Here is a 26,856-nt window from a genome sequence, read left to right as displayed (position 1 = left end):
ATAGAACCACAATGGGCAAAAAATTGAGTGTTGCTTGAATTCTCAAATATAAATGACTTGTCTATTTGATTGGTATTTTTCTGATGTTGTCAAAGCTATAGCTGCTGTTATAAATACCAATGATAGTGACAACACATGTATATTTGAAAAAACTGCAGTATTACTTCTTGTGGTTGTGTCTTCATAGTGTCACCATTATGTGTTTACAGGACAAATCAATTTGTGAATATATTGTAAAGAGTGAATATATTGTAAAGATATTTAAAATACTCACCAAAAACTGTTTCATAAGTAGCTTCAAATCCTTGGAAATTATAACTGTATCTTGATAAAAATTTAATAGTCATTTTATTACTTCTTGAACGAACAATCTCAGATGAATCGCTGCCACAATATTTCCCCAATTGATTATCTCCATCAAGTATTAAAATATAAGTATAATAACAACTAATTGTTGAAGGAGAAAGGAGGTTGAGCCTATGAAAATTGTAAAGAAAAAGAGAAATTTGAGCAGAAAAAACTGAAAAACACCAAACAAAGAAAAAATTATTATTATTATTATTATTATTATTATTATTATTATTATTATTATAATTATTATTATTAAGGTAACAAGCTAGCATAATCATGAGCATTCCAGGCAAAATGATTAGTAGCATTTGCTGTGGTCAGCTTTGCTTTTGTCCTTTCAGGGTCATTGAAATAAATACCAGTTGAGCACTGGGGGTTGATGTAATCGATTAAACTCCTAACCTAAAAAAGTTTCAGGCCTTATGTCTAGAGTAGAAAGGATTATTATTATTATTGAGTGAGAGAGCAGTGCATGCCAACAAAGTGACACTGGGCTAAAATATACGAAGCCCAGTATACCCATCATGGCTACCCGTCTGATAAGGGTACACCAGGCACATGCATCACAACCATATGTGTGCCACATGGTGATCCCATATCAAGATAAACAGTGCGTGACCTTGCAGGTGGGGCCCAGTTAGAATTTTCTTCAGGTTGAGTAGCCCATCTCACTCAAAAGGTCCCTGAATAAAGGTTTGTTTAAGGATGATGAACAAAACACCCTTGTTTCCAAAGGTGAATTATCCAAACCTCAAAGACTTTCTCTCAATACATGGCTATGATGGTCCCCCACTACTTCTGCTCATGATCAGGGATGCACATATCGTCAGCCACCAAGGGACATGCTCAACTGGTTAAGGTCAAGCAATTGACAAGCCAATCTGTGGCATTGAGCAAAATATTTGCTGTAGTCCATCTCTTATACCAAGACAAAACAATGTATATGATAACACTTCCAATCAATTAAGATCAGAAGTCATGAGAGCTACTGCCTGGTATTGCATCAGTGCAATCGTCGTCATCGTCGTCATCGTCATCGTCGTCATCGTCATCGTCGTCGTCGTCATCGTCATCGTCGTCGTCATTATTATTATTATTATTATTATTATTATTATTATTATTATCATTATTATTATTATTATTATTATTATTATAAGGCAGCAAGTTGGCAAAATTAGTAGCACACTGAGTAAAATGCTTAGCAGTACTTAGCCTGTCTTTACATTCTGAGTTCAAATTCTGCCAAGGTCAGCTTTGCCTTTCATCCTTCCAGGATCAATAAAATAAATACCAGTTGAACACTGGTGTTACTCTAATCAACTTATCCCCTCCCTTGAACTTGATGATTTTGTGTCAAAATTTGCAATCATCATCACCATCACCACCATCATCTTCATCATCATTATTATCATTGTTACTAGTGGGACCTTTGGAAATTCCACAGAACAAAAAAAAATTAAGAGAAGCTATTTAAGGGAGAAAGGATAATTTTTATTTTGCTGTGTTATTTCACTTCCAGTACAATAATATGTTACATCATTTAAAAAAAATTTCTGTTAAGCTCTTTATATTTCTCTCTACCTCTTCAACAAACATTTTAACCATCATGTAATTCTCTTCTTCATGTCTTTAACATCTTTCTCTTTCTCTTCACTTCTCACTTCCACTAACCACATGAGTGACAGCATAATGTATTGACTGGCTATACGCTCTCTACTCACTCTCACATTCCCTCTTCCTCTCTCTCACAAACTAAAGTGTAAAGTGTAAATGAACATGTACAAATGCTATCTACTCCACTCTCTCTCTTAATGTAACTGCCTCCCCTGTCCATCTCTCTCTATCTGCCTTTTTTTAACCTTACCACCAGAACATCACCCTCTGTTAAATATTGTATCCTAAACGTATCTCTTTCTCTTTACCTTTCCCTCCTCACCCTGCAGCACATCATTAACACTTTTCTCTTCACTTTTCTGTCTTTTTACCTTGCTCTTCTCCCCTACCTTCAACTAACCATGTGACATGTAGCCTTATACATCTTTCTCTACTTTTTCCTCACTTCTTTCTTTCTCTACTCACATTCCTCACCCTCTCTCTCTCACTTTTACTCCACCTCTCACTCACTCCATCTCTTTAACTAGCTAAAGTATAATGGAAGAACAAACAAGCAGATTATTATACAGATTATTATCAGTATTATTACTATTATTATTATAGAAACAAAGCTCAGGTTTGGTTTTATTTCTGGTAGGATTTATGTGGTAGCAGGTTACTACCTGTAACCTTAGGTACCCACACATTTTTGGCAGTCTTTCAAGTGCTTAGAACCTTCCTGATAATCCTTGTTGTCCTCAGAGGTAAATTTTCTGTAGGAGCTCTACCACGCATTCTATTTCAATCTCCTTGAGCCATTTGTCTACATCTTGGCTTACTGTTCCCAACACAGTAATTATTATAGGCACGACCTTTACTGTTCACAAGCTCCGAATTCTTCCTATTTCAAATCTTAAAGGATTGTATTTGCTTTGTTTTTCTTCCTCTATCTTTAAGATCATTATCATTAAAGCCAGAAACACCAAAGTAAACCACAGTCTAATGACAGCTTGTAAACCAAAACTTTGAAGTCGCTGTCAAGATTTAATATGTATCTATGCATGCATGTATGTAATTCCAAATGCTATGATAGATAAATTGGTCTTTGATTTCTGAAGAGTCAATAAAATTAGTATCAGTCTGAATTAATGTTAGTGATCAAAGCCTAATTATTTTCAGATTATTAATTAGAATTTATCATTCTAATTAATTCAGGAATAATGACAATATCTCTACCATATTCATTCAGGTTTTTTCTTTTCCTTGCAGATTAAATTTTAAGAAAATGTTATACTCTTCCTACTTACTTTAGTTCTACTGATCTGTTTTCTTTGACAGTTATTTCCCAACTACAGTTCATTCTTGATATATAGAAATGGACAGGCTTCACAAGTTCTATCTTTCCTGTTGGAGTAGTTAAAACTCCACCACAATCTGGAAAGTCAAGGAAAAAATTTAACAGAATGACTATGAAATAAAGAAAACAAAAACATTATTGAGACTTTACAAATAAAAAAAAGTTAGGAAGTTGATATGGTTTCTGAAGTATTTTTGTACTCTACTGCTAAACCCAACTAAATCATTTTATTGTACTTTTGTCAATCAACTGCCAAGTTACAGTTTACTATCATCAGCCATAACAGTGGTTCCAGCTTAGATATGTAGACCCTCTTTCTCATACTGTTATGTATTTGTGATACAAGGGAGCTGTAATGTGGGAAAATAAGATACAGTTCACCTACCTTCTTGTGGTTGGCTGTTCAGCTATACTAAGTCCAAAACATGTGCCCTACCTGTTGCACTTAATGTTAGCAGATGCTACTACCAATGCTACTAGCTCACTCCACTGAAGTCCGTTCATGGTGAGTGCACCAGGCCGAAAGAAGCCAACTCTGGTTTTGCTTCCCTCACTTCATCTCTACCCCTCCCTTTTCCAGTCAGGCCCCTTGACCATTGATATCACAGCCCTTTCTTTTCAGCTCATCTCATCTCAAGGATCAGCTCCTCACTTCACTCCATATTAAAATCTACCATCCACACAGGTGGACGCCTCACATGCTGTGATCGCTGTAGGGAGGGAGCCTCGTTCTATTCCTCTCCTCCACCTTTGTTGTCCGACAAAGCACAATTCTGTAAACATCCAAGAACTGACACAGTGTTCCATCGACAGAAACGTTATTTTTGACATTAACAACCATCACTGTTCCTCTGTTCCACTGGGATGTGCATCATGCCTTCAGGGGCTTGACCCAGACTTCCTCTCCCACCTCCATGAAGACAAGCCCTCTCTCTTCTGCAGGGCATTCTGATGGTTTACTTGGATGTTACCATTCATATCTGAATATCACTTCGTATGGCACAGACTCTTTGGCCTGTCCTGATCGAGGCAACATATTGTACCAGAATACTGCTTCTAGCAGTGAAGATGTGCCCCCTTTCCACCATAGCTTTGATTGCTTGATGATGTCTTTCATGATCCCATTTCCACTTGGCCTGTATGCCACTCTGAAGAAGTGGCACACGTTCTACTTATCAAGTATCTTCTTCAGTATCTCTAAAGGAAATTCAGTGCCATTGCTCATCAGCAATTCATCCACAGGGCCCTGATCCAGAAATATCTCATTCAGGATATGTACAGTGTCGTCTGCAGTGCCCGTCTTCATTTCCCTCCAAATGGCCATCCAACCTGACCCACAGTCAACCATTAAGAGATACGTTCCCCACTGGTAGTGTGTCACATCCACCACCAATTGTCTCCAGCAGTGCTTTACTGAGATGTTTCCCTGCTCATTTACACCTGGAGCAGAGTCAATAGATTGATATCTATCACAGTTCCTGACCACCTTTTGGATGCTCTGTCTAATAACATTGGCACTAATTCTCCATGCAAGATACAGGGTTCTATTCATGCCCATATGATGCATGACATGCAGTCTCTTTAGTTCTGAGTCACTTCATCAACACACTGCAGCAATCTCCTGCTTTGAATCTTCTGGCTCTTCCAACCAAGCTTTTATCACCCTAGTTAAAATGTCTGCCTTATTCCCTTCTGAAGGCACAAAGACCATGCTCAGCTTCAAACCAAATTCAGCAGCTAACTCTCCTAGAATCCCTAGGTAGCACTTTACTAACATCTCTGCAGCCCCTTTGGTTTGAACCCGCTTTTCATCAGTGATCACTGATCCTACCCAGCCAAACACGGTGGTCAAATCAGTTCAGATTTCAATGGAGTACAGCCCCCATTTCAGGGCCAGATCCATCCCCTTCAGCACTGCGTCCAACTCGGCTACATTGATGTGACTGTAATCATCTGCTTTTCAAAGCCAGGCCACATCCTCCAACTCAATGCCTCTGATTTCCAGTACAACCCCTATTGCTATGATGCTAGCATCACACCATATGGTCCCATTCTCCAATTTGGGCACATGCCAATTTCCTCTTACTGGGTTTTCTACTCTTGTCCTCTCTAGGATCTTCCACATCATAACTGCTGTTCCCTCCCCACTTTGTCTCCCCAGTATGCCCTATCTGCTCATGCCTTGATGTAGTTGCACACTGTTCATAGCCTCCCTGTTGACACTGTACCCAGTTCCAGGATCTCATTCCCCCTCTGAAACACCAACAGCCAGTTTTATCTCTTCGAAGCTTGAGTCCCAGTGCAGCTCCTTCAACCATTGGATCTGGTGGCTTTGCAATCAGCCCGAGCTTCTTCACATGACTTACAACCTGTCTGGCAGACATTACAGCCTCAGCTACCAAGATGTCGGCTGTATAGAAATTGGTGGCCCTTCTTATTTTGTCCACCTTTCCTAGGATAGACTTGAGCACTGTTGCCATGATCTTCAGCACAGAATTTAGCTTGAAACCTAGCTTAGCTAACAGTATGTTTGGCTCTTATATCACATCAGCTGATACTGCCACAGTTTCTCACTTACATATGGAGATGCAAATATGCTGACTTCAAGTCGACAATCATCACTCCCCTTATCATCTGTCTCCATTTGTGCAGCATCTCACTGCAGATGTCAGTCACCTCACTGCCCGTGTGGAATGATACATAGTCATTCAGCACTCAAAAGTCCAATACTGGCCTGATTTTGTCCTTTGTTGGCTGCACCACTGTCATTATTGGCAGCACTCTGCTTACCTCCTCCTCCTTCCACAGGATAAGCACACCCTCCTTAATCCATCTCTCTACCTCTCCTTCAAACTCACTCCTGGCATGTCCTTTGAAGGTATGCTGATAGTGACTTAGTCTGGTCTCCCTTTTCCAGTGCCACTCTACTATCCACCACTGACCATCAAACACCACCTGAAAATCTTTGTCCTCAACAGTGTAAACAGTACAGTCCCTTGCAAAGCTCTGTTCCCTCTCATGTTGCAGACTCATGGTGCATGAAGCCCCTGCACCACCAAATTAAACCACATCTCCAACACTCACACCTCCAAGGCAGTTGATTGCATTCATCCCCATCACCACATCAGTCACATCTACTACACGGTCTATCACAATCACCCTCAGCCACAGTGTTTTGTTCCGCATTGCTATCTCCACGTTGTTGCTACCCTTAAATGCAATTTCGCTGCCATCAACTGCCGAAACACTACTCGTCCCCTTCCGTTCTTTTGTCACCCTCAGGACCACGAGAGACATCGTACAGCCTGTATCCACAAGGGTTTTGAATACCTTTCTCCCAACCTAGATTTCAACTACAGTCAGTGACTGCACGAGTGCTTCTACTCGCTCGTGGGGGAAGTTTGGGAGGCAACAACTTCTCAGTGGCCCTTTCCCTGGTTGCAATTTCAAGTGATATGCCCAGTCTGCATGCACCGGCAGCAAACAAGTCTGATCTTCATCCTCACACAGTCCCTTGCCATGTGAGGTCTCTGGTACTCAAAGCACTGGCCCATGAACAGTCGTTGTCATTCCACAGCAGTTGTCTTCTCTTTCTTTACCAGTTGTTGCACTACATCACAGGTTTCTGCAGCTGCAACCACCACTGCCTTCCAACTGGGTGTTTTCCTTTGACACTTGAGTGATGTGCTTGCTCATCGCCACTTTCTTGCTGCCTGACGAAGGCCAGTTATGAAGGCCAGTCATGCTACCTTCTCGAGACCATCTCCAGTAAAACTGGATAACATGGCTAATCTCTGAACCTCCGTGGCATGCTCATCAACCCATTCCCCTGCCCACCTGATCATTTCCAGCTTAGTAAACACAGTGTACGTTCTCTCCATATAGGCTTCTCTCAAACATGGCTCAGTCTTCACCATGCTCAATTGGTTTTCCTCATCCATCTTGAGGTACAGTGCAATGTTCTTTCCTCCAGGGAAAGGGCTATGAGACCTGCTACATCATCGATGCCTTGTAGCTTGGCCACTACCTTGATCTTACAGATCCAGGCCACTACATTTCCTTTGCCATAGAAAGCTCTGACAGCATCGCCACTGATCCTTATCTTTACTACCATCTTGTGGAAGGGGACAACAACAATGGAGAAATAAATTTATACACAAGTGCCAAAATTGCTTGTGGTACAAGGGAACTGTAATGTGGGGAAATAAGATATGCTTCACATACCTTCTCATTGTCTGCTGTCCAACTGTACTAAATCCAAAACCCATGCCCTACCTGTTGCACCTGTTAGCAGCTATTATACCACTACCAGTCCCGTTAGCTTTCTCCATTGACGTCCATCCATGGTGAGTGTGCCAGGCCAAAAGAGGATAACCCTGGTCTTTCTTCCCCAACTTTCTGTCCCGGTCAGGCCCCTTAACCAATGATGTCACAGCTCTTTCCTTCCAGTTCATCTCATCCTGAGAACCAACACTTTGGCTACACCAACTCTTCATTTGAGATAAGATGTTCACAATGGAAAGATGCAGCTCACGTTACTATAAAACGCAATTACACCTCATAAATTGTTTTGTTAATGTGCAGAGCTGAGTTTAAAGTTTCCACCAGGTAAAAATCATGTAGAAAGAAGAGGTATTTCAACATAATATCTTTATCAGACAAAGACAAATAGTTGAAGTTGAAAAACTAAATCAACTTTCATTTAAAGAGCATTTATGTGTATTATGAACAAACTAATAGTATACTGTTAACCTGGCAGCAAAAGTACAAGAGGGAGGCATTTACTAGTTGGGTGAAGAGACCTGTATGATTAAATAAAGTATTGTAACTGTTTTACAAAAGAAAAAAAGCTCTCAAGTGAAATATTCAGGATTTGTTAATTAGAATCACTACCATTACAACTTTTTAAAATGTCATTAAAGGATGAAAGTGAGAACTACTACAGGTAAAGACACTAGTTTTCGGGTGAATAAATGAATTTGTTTTTATCAAGAGAAGGAAAGAAAATATCTTATGTAATACTATTGCTGTGACGTAATGGTAACTAATGAAAAAATGTAATCATTAAGTAGCTAAAAAAAAATTATAACTAATGACATATTAGACTATAATGGGATTGAATAACTGAATTGCTTACCATACTTTTTATAGCTTATTTCAAAACCAATTGATGTTTTAGAATCATCGGTTTTGAAATAAAAGTTTACTGGTGCTTTGAACATCATGTACTGTGGTATGTTACTTCCACAATAACTACCTCCATGATAAGGGTTTTCAGCAGCTCTTATCTGCAAATAATCAGCCCTGCAATCTGGAATAAATAGTCCACACATATCAAATATAAGCATGTATTAAAAACTAACAGCTATTTATAATATTTACTATAATATATTCATTATGAAATATTGTACACATAACATATTCCTTAGCGTATTATGCAGTGTCTGATCAAATGGTTAAATTAAGTAATTGATTCGAGAGCTTTTACTTTAAAACAAAATATGACAGTTAATGACCTGTCTTGGCAAATCTTTATATAATCTGATTTCCTTAGGGTTATATCATTTTCAGGATTTCCAAAGAGAAAGCCAGTTGATGATAAACACCAACTTTTTTTTATAATCCCTCTATTAGAATTTTATTATCCATAATCAGTATAAGAGATGTAAGGCAAAACAGAAAAAATAAATCAGCCTTAATAGGAAAACTCAGTCTGATTGGAGAATATAGTACTGATCTTCACTGCATTTGAAAGCTAAAATGTATATTGAGGTACGGCAAGCTCAATACCTTGACAAGGCAAAGCCAGGCAAGAGATGTAAATTCATGATCCTCAAGCCAAGAGATTAACAGTAGTTTTATTCTACTGTTGTAAATCTTTAATATAATCAAAATTATCATTTATATTGAAAACAGAACCTCTTCCTTTATCATCGTCATCCCTTTGTGTCTGTTTCCATGCTGGCATGAGTTAGATGGTTTGACTGAAACTGGTAGGCTGTAGGGCTACACTAGGTTCCAGTCTGATTTGGCATGGTTTCTATGGCTGGGTTCCCTTCCTAATGTCAACCACTCCAAGAGTGTAATGAGAGTATTTTACATGCCAGTTAGGTGAAACCAGCATTGGCCACAACTACGATTTCACTTGGCTTGATAGATCTTCTCAAGCACAGTATATCACCAAAGGTCTCTGTCACTTATCATTGCCTCCATGAGGCCCAATGTTCAAATAGTGTTTTCTATGTTCCACCAGCATGGATGCCAGTTATGTGACACCAGCACCAGCCACAACTACGATTTTATTTGGCTTAATGGGTCTTCTCAAGCATGGCAAATTGCCAAAGGTCTTGGTCACTTGTCATTGTCTCTGTGAGGGTTAGCATTTGAAGATCATGTTTCACCACCTCGTTCCATGTTTTCCTGGGTTTACCCCTTCCACAGATTCCCTCTACAGTTAGAGATCATCACTTCTTTACACAGCTGTCCACAACCATATGCATCACATGACCGTATCAGCACAGTCTTCTCTCTTGCACACTACACCTGATGCCTCTTATGCCCAACTTTTCTCTCAAGATGCATACACTCTGTTGTGGAGTCTATTTTCTGTACATTTTTAGTGTTTATTGTACCTGTGCACCTTCTACACACGAAAACTATTTTCCCTGTTAAACTTCCTCTGATATTGCCGCACCTCTTATGTGTCCATAGCTTACATCAAGTACATCTTATGGAGTTTCAACCTCTGCCTTTTCTTCAGATCAAGCAGGGCCATCTACCTGAAGGGATTTGTGATTTGTCTGCTTTTCTACTTACTAAGACTTTCGTTTTAGCTAGATTAAATTAAATTCTAGCTTTTGCTTTCGCTCCTGAAATTTCTTCTCTAGTTTTAGTAATGATTCAGCCATAAGAGCAAGGTCCTCAGCATGAAGGAACTCTCAGGGGCAGCCCATCTTAAATTTTTGTTACTGCCAATAGCCCTATGATGAACAAAAGTGGGCTGAGAACTGATCCTTGGTAAACCCCTACTTATACCCTGAATTCATCACTATACTCACTGCCAACCTTCACCTTACTGACAGCATCTCTGTACATGGCTTGTACAGATGTACATGCCTTTATGTGTTATCATATTTAATCCAGTAGCTCAGAGTACTAAATTCACAATCAGTTGTGATTAGTCATTTTGCCTTCTATTTATCTGGGACGGTTGAAAGAAGTGAAAGTTAATTCAATCAGCTTCTTGCCTCATAAGCTAAAGACACATAAATTGAAAGACAAAACAGCTGGACAACATATCCAGCTAAGTAAATGATTGTTGTTTAGAGTTGCAGCAAACACTTCTCTCATGATGTATTATTGAATGGGTGTTACAATAAGTAGGTGAAAGATGACAACTCTTGAACATCGAGAAAAAACAAAAGTTCATCTATTATGGCCATATTCAAAGAAGCAGGGAACTAGAAAACATTATCAGAGAAGGAAGAGTAGAGGGCAATAGATCAAGAGGCAGGCAAAGAATGCAGTGGATGGACAATAATATCACAGGAAATCTGGGAAAAAATAAAATGAAGAAATTGGGGTCGGGGTGGGGGAGAAAACTGAAATAATGAGAAAGTGTTTTTTGAGCAAAATCCTAATCTCTTGTATTGGAAACATAGGAATCAGAAGAAATTTAGGAAAAAAATAGGTGAGGGGGTGGCAAATGTTACCTCAAACATGCTAGAAACAACAGGTAAAGGACAGGATTTCTGGGAAAACTTCCTTTTAAGTTTATGTTGAAGATTAGGTTGTTAAATACACTCTTCACAAACACAAATTACAGAATAGAAAAAGGTCACTTCAATTGGATTTGAGCTATAATTTTGCAGGTGCACACAGCCAAGAAATAACATTATTTGTACAGAAGTTTGAGAGAGAGAGAGAGAGTGTGTGTGTGTTTGTGTGTATGTGCACTCATGTGTGTGTCAAAGGAAGTTATTTTATGGCATTCCTTCATTTGAAGCAGCAAAGGTGTCAACTTGATCATATGGGATCATATGTTTGTTCATTAATTTCTGTAAAAATTTTCTATTTCATTATGCTTTGAAGAGAGCAGAAATTGGAAAAGAGGAGAAAGTGTAAAGGCGACATTTGCTTTGAAGTGAGAGGAGAAAGTGAAAGATGTATGTGCATGTATATGAAATGGATGTGTGTGTGTGAGAGAGAGAGAGAGAGGGAGAGGGAGTGAATGAAAGTGTGTGTTGTCATGTATATACTTTTTGCATGTATATGTGGCAATCACTCTTTCTCTCTCTCTTTCGCACACACACTTTATCTTTCATATACACATACATAAATACATATGCATACATGTTTTTTTAATGTATGTGTGCATGTGCACATTCATGTGAGAGGGAGAGTGAGTGACTGTATTTCTTTGTAACATATAGAGAAATGGATGTCTTTTAATGAAATTATTTTGGTTGTGGCTTATTTTAATACAATATTTATATGTACATTTTCATAAATGTTTGTCTGAGTAGAATTTTACACATGCATGAAACATCAGACATAAATGAAACATTAGAAGCAAATTGAAATATTGCCCAAAAATGACCTCAAAATTGTGCAACCCAACCTTGTTTCTGAAGTTATTTTAATAGTAAAAAAGAGTTCTTGTACCAAAAACATAGTTTACTTGGTAACCTTTATATTGGGTCATCCCATAAATAATGCATTTTTTTTTATACTTCTTTTAAGATATACCAAGTTCTTTTTTAATCTAAAATATACTCTCCTTCATTTTCTACAATGCTCTTCTATCTGTCTGGTAGACTTGCAAATTCACTTATCTGAGATGAAAAACACTCCTCCACTACTGTTCTGACTTTGTGTATAGAATTCATATTTTTTCAATCCAAATGATTTTGAAGACTGCAGAATAAATGATAATCAGATGGGACATTGTCCAGTGAATATGGTGGGTGGGGCATTATTTCCCATTCAAACTGCTTCAGCCTTTGGAATGTCATCTTCACTGTATGTGGCTGAGCATTATCCTGACAGAAGAACACCTTTCATCTTGGAATCAAAGATGATCGGTTTTCTTCTCGTGCTGACTTGAATCTCACTGGTTGAATGACCAAAGCCAAGCTTCTCTGCTAGTTCCTCAACAGTTACGATGGGATTTTGTTCCACCAGGATTTGCAGGACATCCTCATTGAGCTCTACAGATCTTCCAGGATGAGGCTCATCTTCTAGGTTGTAGTTTCTGGCTCGGAATTTCTGGAACCACCATTGACACTGGCTTACACTTATTGTCCGATCCCCATATACTGCATTAATATTCCTCACACTTTCCATTCTGTTGTTGCCTGTATTGAACTCATAAAGTAAAATATGCTGAATATGCTCCAATGTCACTTTCATTATAGCTTTGAAAAAATAACTGTTAAAATCGAACTGCACTCTTCTAAACTTGCACTAAGAATCAGACAAGGTAAAATTACAACCTACTTTTATAACAAGTTAATGCAGGTAGTTTGTCTCTCGCCTTCCAACTTTTAATTCATGCAATTGAAAAAACTGCATTATTTATGGGATGACCCAATGTATATAGATAGATGATAAGCAGCTTACTTTATTATAGTACAGATATGACTAATTCAGAGAAACATTACTTTCATTATTCACACATTCTAACTCTCATAATGCAACACTTTGTAATTTTGGTTCAAAATGAAAGTGTGAAACTATTTTCACTTTCTAATGGAACCTGGTCATTGTAGAGCAGTGTCTTTCAAATAACTAAAGATAGTTATTGAGATAACATAGAAAATATGTAAATGAAAATAAAGTTTATTTGGTAGCCAAAAGATTACTGAATCTTTTGATACCCCAAATGTCAAAATCGACAACTCAGTTTTTTAATGTCTAAGAAACATCCACACACACATAAATAGAAACTCTCTTTATATATATAAATAGTGATACCTCCTTGAAGGCTGAAATGTTTAACTGTCAACTGAACATAGGTGTTGTTGTTTCCCGTGATTGTATAAAAACAATTTTGGTTATTTTCATAGCTAAGTGGAAATCCAGGGGATGATATAACTCCAGTCTGTTCTGTGTAATAACTACCACATTCTGTAAAGAAAATAATGAAACATTACATTACATAACATACCACATAGGTAACTGTGTTATATTTTATGAATAATAATACAGAAACATAGTCATTATCAAGGCGGTGAGCTGGCGGAAACGTTAGCATGCCAGGTGAAATACTTTGTGGTATTTCGTCTGTCTTTACGTTCTGAGTTCAAATTCTGCCAAGGTTGACCTTGCCTTTCATCCTTTCGAGGTTGATAAATTAAGTACCAGTTGCATACTGGGTTGATCTAATCGACTGGCCCCCTCCCCCAAAATTTCAGGCCTTGTGCCTAGAGCAGAAAAGAATTATCATCATTGTCACAATCAATTGTCATTGTCAACATCATGTGTCGTTATATTCAACAGCAATTACCATTATCCCCTCATGTGTCACCACAGTCAATTGGTATTACCACCATCATAATTTGTCGTTGTCATTGTCACTATCCTCATCATCATCTGTCAGTCTTGCATTGTCATTAATGTCAGTGGCAAATTTTTGCAGTCACAAATGGTAGACCAGTATAAAGATTAGCATCACTCTTTTACTTGTTTCAGTCATTTGACTGTGGCCATGCTGGAGCACTACCTTTAGTCGAACAAATCAACCCCAGGACTTATTCTTTGTAAGCCTAGTACTTATTCTATCGGTCTCTTTTTGCCGAACCGTTAAGTTACGGGGACGTAAACACACCAGCATCGGTTGTCAAGCGATGGTGGGGGGACAAACACAGACACACAAACACACATACATTTACATATATATATATATACATATATACGACGGGCTTCTTTCAGTTTCCGTCTACCAAATCCACTCACAAGGCTTTGGTCGGCTCGAGGCTATAGTAGAAGACACTTGCCCAAGGTGCCATGCAGTGGGACTGAACCCGGAACCATGTGGTTGGTAAGCAAGTTACTTACCACACAGCCACTCTTGCGCCTGTTGTTCATGTTTTCCATCCACAAAGTGTCCTAAGTGATATATGGAGCATCCTGGTATAACATCCACCCAGCAGTTTCTCCTGAGAATTAGTGTTTATGTTTCTGCCTCACACAGTAATGAGGATGAAGTCCAGGTATTGAAGCACCTGAAATCATCCCCCATTTTGATGGTCTTTCCACTGCCAATGCTCATGGCTGTCTTCAGTATTAAAGGCCAAATCCTTGGTTTTCTTTGGGTTCAATTGAAACCTTTCCATCTGGTGTGCCATTTCAACTGCAATCAATAGCATGTGAGCTTGCTCGGCAGTGTTTGTGATAAGCAAGACCGTCAGCATTGTCAAGGACAACAACTGTAATAGCTGGCATATGATGACTCAACCTGGGCACCAGAGCAACCTTCCTCTTCACAAACATTGGTGGCCTTCCTTAGCACACAATCAAATACAAGAATGAAGAGAGAGAGAGCAAAATTGTTATCATCAGGTGAATGACCTTGGATTGAACATATTCATATAACCTGATAATCACTTGCTAACCACAAAAATTCATCAAAGGAGATTGAGACTCATTAGTACTCTGATATTCTGAACTAGGAAAGGTATCTTATGTGGAGAGGTATCTTATGTGGAGAGGTATCTTATGTGGAGAGGTATCTTATGTGTAGAGGTATCTTTTCGAGAGCTCATAATCAATCATCATCATTGGCAATTACATGATGACAGTGATAACAATGAGATTCAAAATAATGATGTCACTGTCATCATAATTTCTATGTCCATTTACCATTAATTGCATGTGTTGAACAGCATGTCCCCAACACAGCACCACACTGTTTGCTGTATTCCTTTTTCATATACTTTATAAGGTTCAAAATCCCGAAATTAGTTTACACCGCTACAACCCATGTCTTCTTTCCTCTCCCACAGCTTCGCTCATCTTAGATTACCTGGCACTTCTTTACCCATCTGTTATTGTCCCAATGCATTATATGCTGTACCAGTGCAGTCATCTCTCTTGCACACTACATATGATTCCTCTTATATTCAGTTTATCTTTCATCTCATGTCACTATATTTACTCGTTTACAAATCCAAAAAAGAAATTCAATATTATCATTTACACTAAGGTGCTGAGCTGGCAGAATCCTTAGCATGCATGGCAAAATATTTAGTGGCATTTTGTCCATCTTTACATTCTGAGTTCAAATTCTGCTGAGGTCAACTTTGCCTTTCATCCTTTGAGATCAATAATATAAGTACCAGTTGAGCACTGGCGTCGATGTAATTTATTTACTCCCTCCTTCAAAATTGTTGACCTTATGACAAAATTTGAAAGCAACATTACCATTGACACTAGACTCATTTCACTGAAATAACAATGCATTGTCTTGTTCTAACTCACCAGCTTTCCATCTTGCTAAAAAGCCGTTGCCACTTATATCAGAATTTGATCTGAAAGTTATGGTCATAACCGAGGTAAAGAAACTAGATGTGTTTGGTAAAATATTGGAACAATATTTTGAAGGATTCTGTGTAGTGTTAAGATTTGGAATTTCCAACTGAAAAAGAAAAAGAAAACAAATTATTGAACAATCTTTAGAAATTTGATGAGAGATCAAGAGAAGACTGAATTTCAAATATATTATCACCAAATTAACTTCAAAAGTTGCATTTGTAGTGAAAATTCTTTGTGTTTCATTTTTTTTATTAAACGAATATTTAATTAACATTTATACTTGAATGAATGATTTTCAAAAACTATCATTCATTTTTAATTATTATTAATCCATCCAAACTAGTAACATTCCAAGATTACTTGGCTTTTCTTTCTCTAGAGAAACAAATGAAAAGTTATGAATTACTCTTATACTAAGTAGAAGTTAGCAAGACCATTGGTATACATCCATATTCTATATGTGAAACAAAAAATGTAAATGAAAGTGATTTTTCAAATTAGTAGAGTGATGGGGTATAATAATCCCTCATCCCCAACTCATGTGATTCAGTCAGAATTAGAAGGGTAATACCCATGAGCATTTTAAGGCCTCCAACACATGAGAGGAAAAGAAGAAATTATTCACTCTGGAGATATATAGTAGTATTAAACCAATCAACAACAGGAATGGTCCCTCTACACAGTCTCTATCTACTAAATTTTACTCACCAAGCTTTGATCAAACTGAGTAGGAGTGGGCCCAAAATCACATAGTTATGAGGCAAACTTCTTTATTACACAGCCATGCATACACTCATATTTATATGTATTACAATGTAAATCTCTAATGAAAAACAATATATTTTATGAAAAAAAGCACAGTAGTATCCCTCTATATCCCAAACCAAAAATAGTCACTTCCTGTACACCTTTGACATCATCAACCATTCTGTGAAAGGATAGCTTTGCAATTTTTGACTTTTGATAATACCGAAACGAACATAAATAGAAAAATGTAAGACTGATGCACAGGCCCATTCTTTCCATTCTTTAAATTCATTTTATGATGACATATATTAAATAAGTGTTTTATTCTATTAATCACATGTCTTCTCAAAATAAGAGTCTATGCTTCACTGAGGAGCTCCAATAAGACCTAAACATGCCTAGAGTTGTCTCATCTAGTAGCCAAAATGATCAAAATAACATTGGCTATTAGTTCCCCAACCTCATCCCAAAATAACATTGGCTAATAGTCTGCCCATCTCATCCCAATTCTTTTTCTAGTTAGTTTTAACACAATGCAGGAACATTAAAAAGTTAGATGAGTAAAATAAAATGATTTTTGTAAGATATGAACCTGCTCTGTGCTGTTTACAAATTTGATAACTTAATAAACTATTCAGTCTCTTTATAACTCAGTAATATCTAATAACAAACAGAAGATGAAAATATCCATTACCTTCACATAGTCATTTACACATCCCTCTGAATGTTCCAAATCAAATGGTGGAATAAAACTCAGGTTTAGTCTATAACCATTTGGTACCTGCAAATTCCATGTGCATTCTCTGTTAGGAGGATAGCTATTGGGGTAATTCGGACTCATTATTTCTCCACTATGTTTACTGTAAACTCCACCACAACCTTTCAAAGTCAAATTAGAAAAATAGAAAAAATTGAAAATATCCAACAAAAATACTTGTGAACAACTATTTTAACTGCTACCATCAAAATTTGAATTTTATTGCTGACTGTTTTATAACCATTTTTTTTCTATAGGGAACATATGTGGGTTGGTTTCTCCCACCTCATCAAATTTGAACATTTCTGTTGTGTGGTATCTTTACATCTGGGTGTTCTTCCTGTCACTCGTGCAAACCTAGAAAAATAGTTCTGTTTTACTTAGTATTTGTACAAAAGCTCAAAACAGTGGAATTTGTAGAGTTTGAGTTCATAGTCACATCATCAATAATCTAACACTTTAGCCAAGTGCGAATATATTATCAGATAAAATGTAGCAGTATTGTGTGTGTGTGTGAGAGAGAGAGAGAGAGAGAGAGGGCTAGGAAAAACTGTAGAGTGTGAAGTTTCCAAGTGAGACTACATTGGATCAGAGTAAAGTTTGTCTTATGACCTTACTGTAGAAAGTGAAAGTACAAAAAGAGCTGAACATGGTTAGAGAACTTTTAGGGCTTCATAGAGAGACCATTTGATTTTAGAAGTATTTGGTAGAGAACGCTTTGGTTAAAGTAGGAATATATTTTAGTCTAGCTGACGAAGGCTTATAAATTTTTTTATTAATCAAAATGTTAAGATTAGTACACACGCACACTTAACAAGTTTCCTAACAGTTTCAACCAATCAGTTGTATTTATAAGGCATTGGCCAACAGAGAAATATAGAAGACGCTTGTCTCACCATGAGGTATCTTGAGAGACTGTCTTTTACAACAGCATTGGGTCAATCAATGCCTTAAAAATGGAATTGTAAAATGGAAACTGTATTGAAGTTCATTGTGCATGTGTATATGTATGTTCGTGTGTGTGTGTGTGTGTGTGTGTGTGTGTGTGTGTCTGTGTGTCTGTGTGTGTCTGTGTGTAGATAGACAGACAGACAGGTAGATAATAGATAGATAGATAGATAGATAGATAGATAGATAGATAGATAGATAGATAGATAGATAGATAGATAGATAGATAGATATAAATATATATATATATATATTTATAAATGTGTGTGCATGTTTCTTGACATTCTACATCTATTTTTGTTTATCACTAAGCAAAACAGTAATGTTTACATTCCTGCTTAACACTGCAACTAGTCATTCTGTGGGTTCAAAGACCAATGGAACAGAATAAGGTTTGGCAACAAGAAGTGCATGCAGTTGAACCAAAAACATAGAGCACCCACAACTCAGTTTTACTGAGGAGGGCACATCTTTTTGAGATCCTAGTTCTTTTTCATCTTGTCTATCAGGCTCAGATTCCTGAAGTCAGCTTTCACCACTTCACTCCATGTCTTCCTGGGTCTTCCTTTTCTGTAGGTTGCAGCCACATTAAACAATCAGATCTTTTTTATACAACTGTCCTCATCCATATGTAACACATGACAATACTAGTGCCATCTTCTTTCTTGAATACAATATTTAATTCCTCTGATTCCTCTTATACCCAATTTTTCACACAACACCTTCATACTAATTTTCTCAGACACACTCACATAGCACAACCAATGAAGAATCCTCATTCCATCGCTTTCCAGTTTTTTAAAGTCTTTTTACATTCAAAGCCCATATCTCATTGTCATGCAGAATAGCACTTCTAGCATCATACACTCTGCCCTTCACTCTTAGAGAAAAGATCTTTGTTGTCAACAATAGTAGCAGCTCCCAGAACTTTTTCCAATCAGTTCTTATTCCAGCAAATTTAATAAATAAAAAGCAGCAACGTAATTCAATCAAAATAATTACAGTTTGTCTTTTTGCTTTATCTGACTACCAAATTTAAAATGTGCAGTAAATTTTAGAAATTACAAATATTTCATTCAAAGTTAAGCTTACCATCGTTTTCTATTTGATAGCGTATTTGAAAGCCCACTCCACTGGTAAAGCTATCAGATTTAAAGAGAATGATAGCAGCATTGCTTCCAGTTCGAAGAGTTCTTGTTGTCACCATGCCACAGATTTTACCAAGTGAAGGAGAAGTGTGATGCTCACCATTTAGAATATCAATATAATCTTTTGTGCAGTTAGTACTATCTTCAATATCAACATGCATCATAGTTAGCTGTAATAACAAAATAAATTATTAGAGTTAAAGACAAATTATGCAGTTAATGTAATACTCAATAAGAAACATAACTAAATATATGAAAAATCCAAAAATTCAAAATTTCTTGAATATTCCTGAAGAAGGGGATTTACCATTCAGATACTGCTTCTTCAGCCAATAACTATGATTCAAATTGAATCATTATTATAATTTTTGTGAAATGTGTTCGGCAGTAATATGGCTTCCACTTTGCTTCACAAGTTCCCATTCTTTCTCTCCCTCTGTATGTATGTCATTATTCAGTTCTATTTCAAGATTTCTTGCCAATAGAAAGGAAGGCTCCTTCATTGGAATTTCAACATCAACAAGGTTATGTATGTATGTGTGAGTGTGTGTGTTATTTCTTTACTACCCACAAGGGGCTACACACAGAGGGGACAAACAAGGACAGACAAACGGATTAAGTCAATTATATCGACCCCAGTGCATAACTAGTACTTATTTAATCGACCCCGAAAGGATGAAAGGCAAAATCGACCTCAGCGGAATTTGAACTCAGAACGTAGCGGCAGACAAAATACCGCTAAGCATTTCGCCCGGTGTGCTAACGTTTTTCCCAGCTCGCAGTGTGTGCGTGCGTGAGTGCATGCGTGCATGCATGCATGTATGTATATGCACAGATTTGTATGTTTTGTTTTATGCATGTATTCTCATGCATATACTTGCATATCTAGACATGCTCATATATACTTACTGATAAGCTTCTGGAAAGTTTTACAGATTTTTACAGTTACAGAGATGGCATGGATTTGTAGTCTTTGAATCAGACTCCTTTCTGGTTTTGAGAAGCCTAATTTCTCTAAGTTGGTATTTAGGCAGTGTGTTACATATTCCTGTGCCCCAATAATTACAGGTATAAACCTGAAGCTGTAATCTGAATAGAGTAGCTGTAGATTCCTCAATAGTTCAGCGTAGATATTTTCTTTTCTGCTGATCTTTAGTTTTATGCTAACGCCAGTTGGGCAGCTGATTTCCACAACTGTACAGTTTCTCTTCTCCATCACAAATCACTATATCAGGTCTATTACATTTTATTGATGTTTTCACTGGAAGATTCCACTGGTACTCGAAAGGGTTAAAGATATTTATTTAATTTAGTAAGATACAACTACTGAAAATAGATTTCTTATTTTTAAAAAGAGTTAGATTTCTAATTTAAATGGTTTTAACAATCATGTTTTTAAATGGTTTTAACAATCTTTTCACTGATTTTCAAAGACATCATTAAATGAATTATTATAAATCCCAAACTGCAAAATGATGAGATTTCTATTTTACAACTTACTTTATTTCTAAGTTTTAAAATCATATTATTATCAAATATACCTGCAGTTTTTATCATCATTTCAACAACTAATTTTACTATTACAAAGTTCCTGACAAATATAAAAATAACCATTGATATATTTTTGTCAGTCTTACCTTTTGATTCAGACCATAATTTGCTTTTGTATGATGCATTTACCACAATATGTTGCTTATTAAGCAACAGCAGTAAGGTGAATATCATCTAACTCTAACAAATTTCCTGTTAAGAAAGATAAAGCTTAACCACTGTGCTTTCATATTTTGGTTGTAATTCTCAAATCAATATAAATCAAAGTATCTCCTGCCTCCAACTCTTAGCAATATCATATTAAAAGCTATATTCATAATTTGATGGATAGTTTACTTACATTAATTTTCAGCCCTTCATCACCAATAATTTTCCACATACAGCTAATATTTGCTGGATAGGAGCTAGGATAATTAGGACTTGAAATCATACCTATTCCATTAGTTAATATGCCGCCACATTCTGAAATACAAAAAGATCATAGTTTCATAATACCTATTTTATAGGAATACAAATTCATATTTATATATATTTACTATTAAACGTTTAACATTTAATTTTCCATTCTACATGGTGTCCACAAAGTCTGGGTACATGGGGATTACCACATACTTTAAGAAATTATTATTCCTTATATTTAATTGTTTATGTTATGATTTTATTTACTCCATGTACCCACATGGGGATTAACACATACTTTAAGAAATTATTATTTCTTATATTTAATTGTTTATGTTATCATTTTATTTACTCCATGTACCCAGACCTTGTGGACACCCTGTAGAATGGGTTAGATGATTTTGAATATTTGAATAATTTGTTTCTATCAGTGGATATGACTCAAACTTTTGAAACAAATTAATATTAATTTCTGAGATAATAGATGTGAATGAGGCAATGATTAGTAGAGATCTTCAAAAAGCAAAAGAGAAAACTCTTGTTCAACCAAATTTGTGAGTCAGTCCTAATTTCCAGTTAATACTAGGTCAGTTAACACATTAATGCTCATATTGCTGGCTTACTCATCCCAGTTTTATAAATCTTCAGATGTTTTGTCTATAAACCTTGAAAAAGAAAACCAAGTGTCATAAATAAGCTCACATAAAATGCATTCTGATTTGTTTTTGTTTCTCAGTTATAAACATTTTACCTCATATATGTTCTTTAAAATAAATACTCTACAGTATAATTCCCTCTAAATCAATAAAACAATCCACCTCTCAGTTTATCATCATTACTGGATCTTTAGGTACCTTTAAGTATAGTTCACTTTTTGCAAATATTTAGACTAGAACTTGGGACTGAGGCTATTGTTTTTCTCTTTTCCTAGTTTTCAATTACATTAAAACGGTTTCTGTATACTGTCCTTCCTCTTCACTCAATACTATTTAAAAACAAATTATAAAAATCTATATCTCAGTAAATTAATCCACTTGATAAAGCTGTTTAAGTTTTTTTTTTTCACCTTGCTAACATAAGCTAGGTGGTTCCTCAGTAAATTAAACAATTGTTTCAGTAAGTGACTTTAGGGAGAGAGAGAGAGAGAGACAGAGAGAGAGACAGAGAGAGAGCGGCATAGTGCATGAGGAGAGATAAATTGGTGATCAAGTGAGGGTACAAGATGACCAATATAAAGTGGTTGTAAAGAACAATATAAATGGATGAAGAATGGCTACAAGAAAAATAGTTCTGGATAGCAAGAATGAAAAGTGGTGTCAGAAGAAGGGGAAAAACTGTAGTGTGAGAGATAGTGGGGGGGGGGGGGCAGCAATATGAAGAAGAGATCGATTGAGTGAGGTGCCTACTTGTGCACACAAACATACACATATGTTGTAATAATTAAATCAAACCAAATAATATTCTGAAAGCTCTTCATAAGAACCTTTCAAAACTGCATAGTATATAATAGGAATTACACCCCTTATACAAGATCTTCCTCAAGTGCTTTCAAAAGTTAGTTTTACTGCAACAGGTGGGTCTTCATGAGAGCTACATATTGCCAGCCATCCCAGAATCTTGCTCTTTCTTCTGTAAGGCTCAGGATCTTGAGGTTAGCCTTCACCATTTTGCACCATATCTTCCTGGGTCTCCCTCAACCACAGGTTCCAACCACATTTAATGATTAGCACTTCTTCACACAGCTCTCCTTATCCATAAGCATCACGTTGATACCAGCACAATCTTCCTTCTTGCATGGTATATCCATTTCCTCTTATGCCCAGTTTTCCTCGCAGCAAATTTATACTATATTGTCCATGCACACTTACATTTCACATTCAACAGAGCATGCTCACTCCATTTCTTTCCAGTCTTTTCATGTTCTCTACATTCAAAGTCCATGTCTCACTACCATGCAGTATGGCAGTTCTAACTCAAGCATTATACAATCTGTCTTTCACTCAATAGGAAAAAGACTTTGTTGCCAGCAGCAGTAGTTGCTTTCTGAACATTCTCCAACTCATTCTTACTTTGGTTACTATACTTTCAAAAACAACACTTCTTTTGCTGATGACATCTAGGTAGAAAAAAAGCTATCGGCTACTTCTAGTGAGACATCCAGACATTCATGGGGGTTTATTTCCAGTGTGTTCATAGAAAATACTGCTCTAAGTCATCTATTACACATGAAGTTTATGTTCTCTGATAGTCTGCCTATGATTCTGTTACATCTGTTGTGTGTCCATAGTGTACATTACATACAGCAGATGGAGTTTATACTTACCCATTTTCTACATATTGAACAAGGCCATTTCCCAGAAGGTTTCAGGGTACTGTCTTACTTACTAAAACCACTGTCTTTTCTAAGTTTACCTTAAGACATTTTTATTCTAGGTTTAGCTTCCATGCCTGAAATTTCCTCTCTAATTCCTCTATAAATTCAGCTATGAGAACTAGATCATCAGCATATTGGAGTTCCCATGGACAGCCAGTTTTAAACTCCTCAGTGAAGACCAGTTGGACTATGATCAATAAGAGGGAACTGAGTACAGGACCTTCATGGACTCTAATCTTCATGCTAAATTTTTCACTGAAGTTGTTGTTGACTGACTTTACTTATTGTGGCTTAGTACATGGCTTGTACAGCTCTCACAAGCCATTCATCAATGCCTAGTTTCCTCCAAGACAACTATGTTACAGTATTTGTTACCCTGTCAAATGCCTTCTCCAGAACAACAAAGACCAGGAATAAAGGTATACTCTTAGCCAAGTAATTCTCCTGCAGTTGCTTCACTAGGAAGATTACACCAATGGTATCTCTTCCAGCATAAAATGAAACTACATCACATCTAGATCTATCATGTCAAGAATCAATTGTGCTATGACACTCTGTGATTGATAAAAAGTGAGACGGCTGAAACAATAAATCATTAAAGTACCTTAGAGTGTTTTTATTATTGTCCGACTTTGTTTTGAATTCAGAGGCTCTCTAAGGCTAATATGATTGACATGGGGCTAAAGTCAATTGTGAACATTTACAATGGCATTTGCAGGAAAAACATGATTGTATTACAGAGGGTCGATGGCATAAGACTGATTCATTTTAATGGTTGGTGCATGATCAGAGGTGAGTGGTGAAAGGAGATGACTGTTGGCATGTAGCTAGCTACTAAGAAAAATAGAGGCCATTGTAGTGATAAAATAAGATAGGCAAAAAGTGGAACCAGTTGATAGGTGAGTATTTGCCAATTTTGTGATTAGAAAAAAAAGTTAAAATTGAAAATGCAAAGAAGTGTTAATACAGAAAAGCTTTGTAATCAATACAATAAAAAAAAAATACCTTTTATTGTGTAGTTGAAAGACAGTCTATCGTTGGAGTTCAAATTCTGAGTGACATATTGTAGAAATAAGGAATGACTTGAAGATACAATCACTTTATTTGTGTTATTTAAACAAAATTTTCCAATCAGATCACCTGTTTTATCATTTCCTGAAATTATAAATATAGATTTTTTTTAGTAGATGTTCTGTCTTTCCATGCGTTAATTTATACTGTTTAGCATAGATAAGCATGTCTATATATTTTAATGTGTGGGTGTGCATAAAAGTAATATATATAAATATGCATATGCACAAGCACATGCATATGCACTTGTTACAAATGAAAAGAAAGTGCACTCAGCATATATCTTTGAGATTACATATTTGTTTCAAAAGTTTGACTCCTGTTTCCATTTCAAAAATTTCTGCATGTGCAAAAGCACAACTAATCATTCACATGTGAATGATAAAAGATGAAAGAGTAGGGTTTCTAAATAACAATGAGTGTCATTGGATAAAAAAGGTTTGTTCTAATAAAAACAAAAATTGCTATTCCATTCATCAAAGTTATCAATTTCACTATGTAACCTAAAACTAGCCTTACTTATCCAATGACAATCACCCTTATTTAGACACAGTGACTACCTTGTCACCCAGTATTAAAGCATCCAAATGATCAGACATGTTAATTGTGTATTTTAAGATTTGAGTCAGTTTGTTAATATAGATATTTAATATTCACAACATGAAGAGTACTTTCTTTTGTTTGTACACCTATCTGTATAACTGTTCCAAATCTTGCTGAACTCTATCTATGGATGAAGAACAGCCAAAAGTAGAAGGACAACTACTATATTCACTGCAACACATGAAGATATCATCGAGGAAGTCCTATTAAGAAGGTGGAAAAGATGATCGAGCAAATGAGCTGAAAGGCACAATTCTTTGAGAATACAGCTACTAACACACTTGCAGATGAAGCTGATTTCAAACCATGTAAGTACCTGACTCAAATAAAGGACCTTGAGAACTTTCAAGTCAACTTACTTTATTAGTCTGATTAAAAAGACAAACTTATTTCTGCTTGAAATCTTTCTAACTACTTCAAATAAAAATTATATGACACCTTTCAAACATTCTTGCTTATAAAAGAAAGAACATATAGAAACAAGGACCACTATCCAATAAGCTCGTATCTTCACATCACAAATATATACAACAAAAATAATACTGAAACATACAATGGCACATACATGCCAACTTGCCGAGGCAATTATGAAAGGCTATCAAAACCAAATGCCTGAGAAAACTGATGAAAGTGATCTTGTTTCATTAGGACAATGCTTCCACACACAAGTCCTTGCTTTTAATGGCCGTTGTGTATGACTGTGGCTTTGAAGTGGTTGATCACCCTCCTTATTCACCTGATTTGGCCCCATCTGACTATAATCTGTTCTCCAACATGAAAAAAACACTTCAGCCTTGAGCCTGAAGTCACTAACAACTAACCTGTATTGAGGGGTGCATTCTTCACCTGAGAAAGTTATTGCATTTATAAGTGCTGTGATGAGAGTTACAACACCTTGCGAGAGATAGACTGGTCCAAGTAAACTATAAATAGTAATGATCCAAGTGAGTTCAGAGTTCGGAGTCAAGTGAAGTTCGTGTTAGTTCGCAGTGAAGTCAGAAGGTGTCCATTGGTTAATTCACAAGGAATATTGATTGTTGGTTCATAAAGAGATTTGTTAGTTCGTTACATTGTTTTTACTTTTGTCTGGTTATCTTATTCATTGTATGTAACAAACTACATTACAATGTCTGGTGACAAGGGTTTCGAAGCTCATGTAGGTTATTTAACAATTTGTTTGTAATATAACTTGTTAAATAATAGAAGACCTATTAGCTTCCATAGTTCACTTAAGTTTCATATAAATTTCAACTTGAATTTAATTTACTGTCACTTATTTGCTTCACTCTTGCTGTGTCTACCACACTCTACCATGGAAAGAGAGTGTGGTATAAACCATTGTTTATAAAAAGATAAAATAGTGCTGATAATTAACTGGCAAATACACTTACCACACTTCAGCAGTGAGCAAGCTAGCTACACT

At 36.5% G+C, this 26,856-nt stretch overlaps 1 protein-coding gene across 1 annotated transcript in view; it reads right to left on the bottom strand.

Annotated features, from left to right (window-relative positions):
• Nucleotides 1-26,856, bottom strand: part of LOC106881670 (cubilin) — a 217,162-nt gene that overhangs the window by 17,973 nt on the left and 172,333 nt on the right. The window contains exons 52-60 of the mRNA XM_052967022.2: nt 24,765-24,914; nt 21,327-21,448; nt 19,380-19,605; nt 17,277-17,461; nt 15,782-15,938; nt 13,277-13,429; nt 8,439-8,612; nt 3,252-3,378; nt 275-477 (exon numbers count right to left, since the gene is read on the bottom strand). Of these exons, the coding sequence (XP_052822982.2) occupies nt 275-477; nt 3,252-3,378; nt 8,439-8,612; nt 13,277-13,429; nt 15,782-15,938; nt 17,277-17,461; nt 19,380-19,605; nt 21,327-21,448; nt 24,765-24,914 (1,497 nt within the window). The remainder of the gene's footprint in view (nt 1-274; nt 478-3,251; nt 3,379-8,438; nt 8,613-13,276; nt 13,430-15,781; nt 15,939-17,276; nt 17,462-19,379; nt 19,606-21,326; nt 21,449-24,764; nt 24,915-26,856) is intronic.

This window comes from Octopus bimaculoides, chromosome 4, assembly GCF_046866305.1.
Source record: "Octopus bimaculoides isolate indiv1 chromosome 4, ASM4686630v1, whole genome shotgun sequence".
NCBI lineage: Eukaryota > Metazoa > Mollusca > Cephalopoda > Octopoda > Octopodidae > Octopus > Octopus bimaculoides.
The sequence above is the reverse complement of the archived record's forward strand: the minus strand, read 5'-3'. Positions and strand labels throughout refer to the sequence as shown.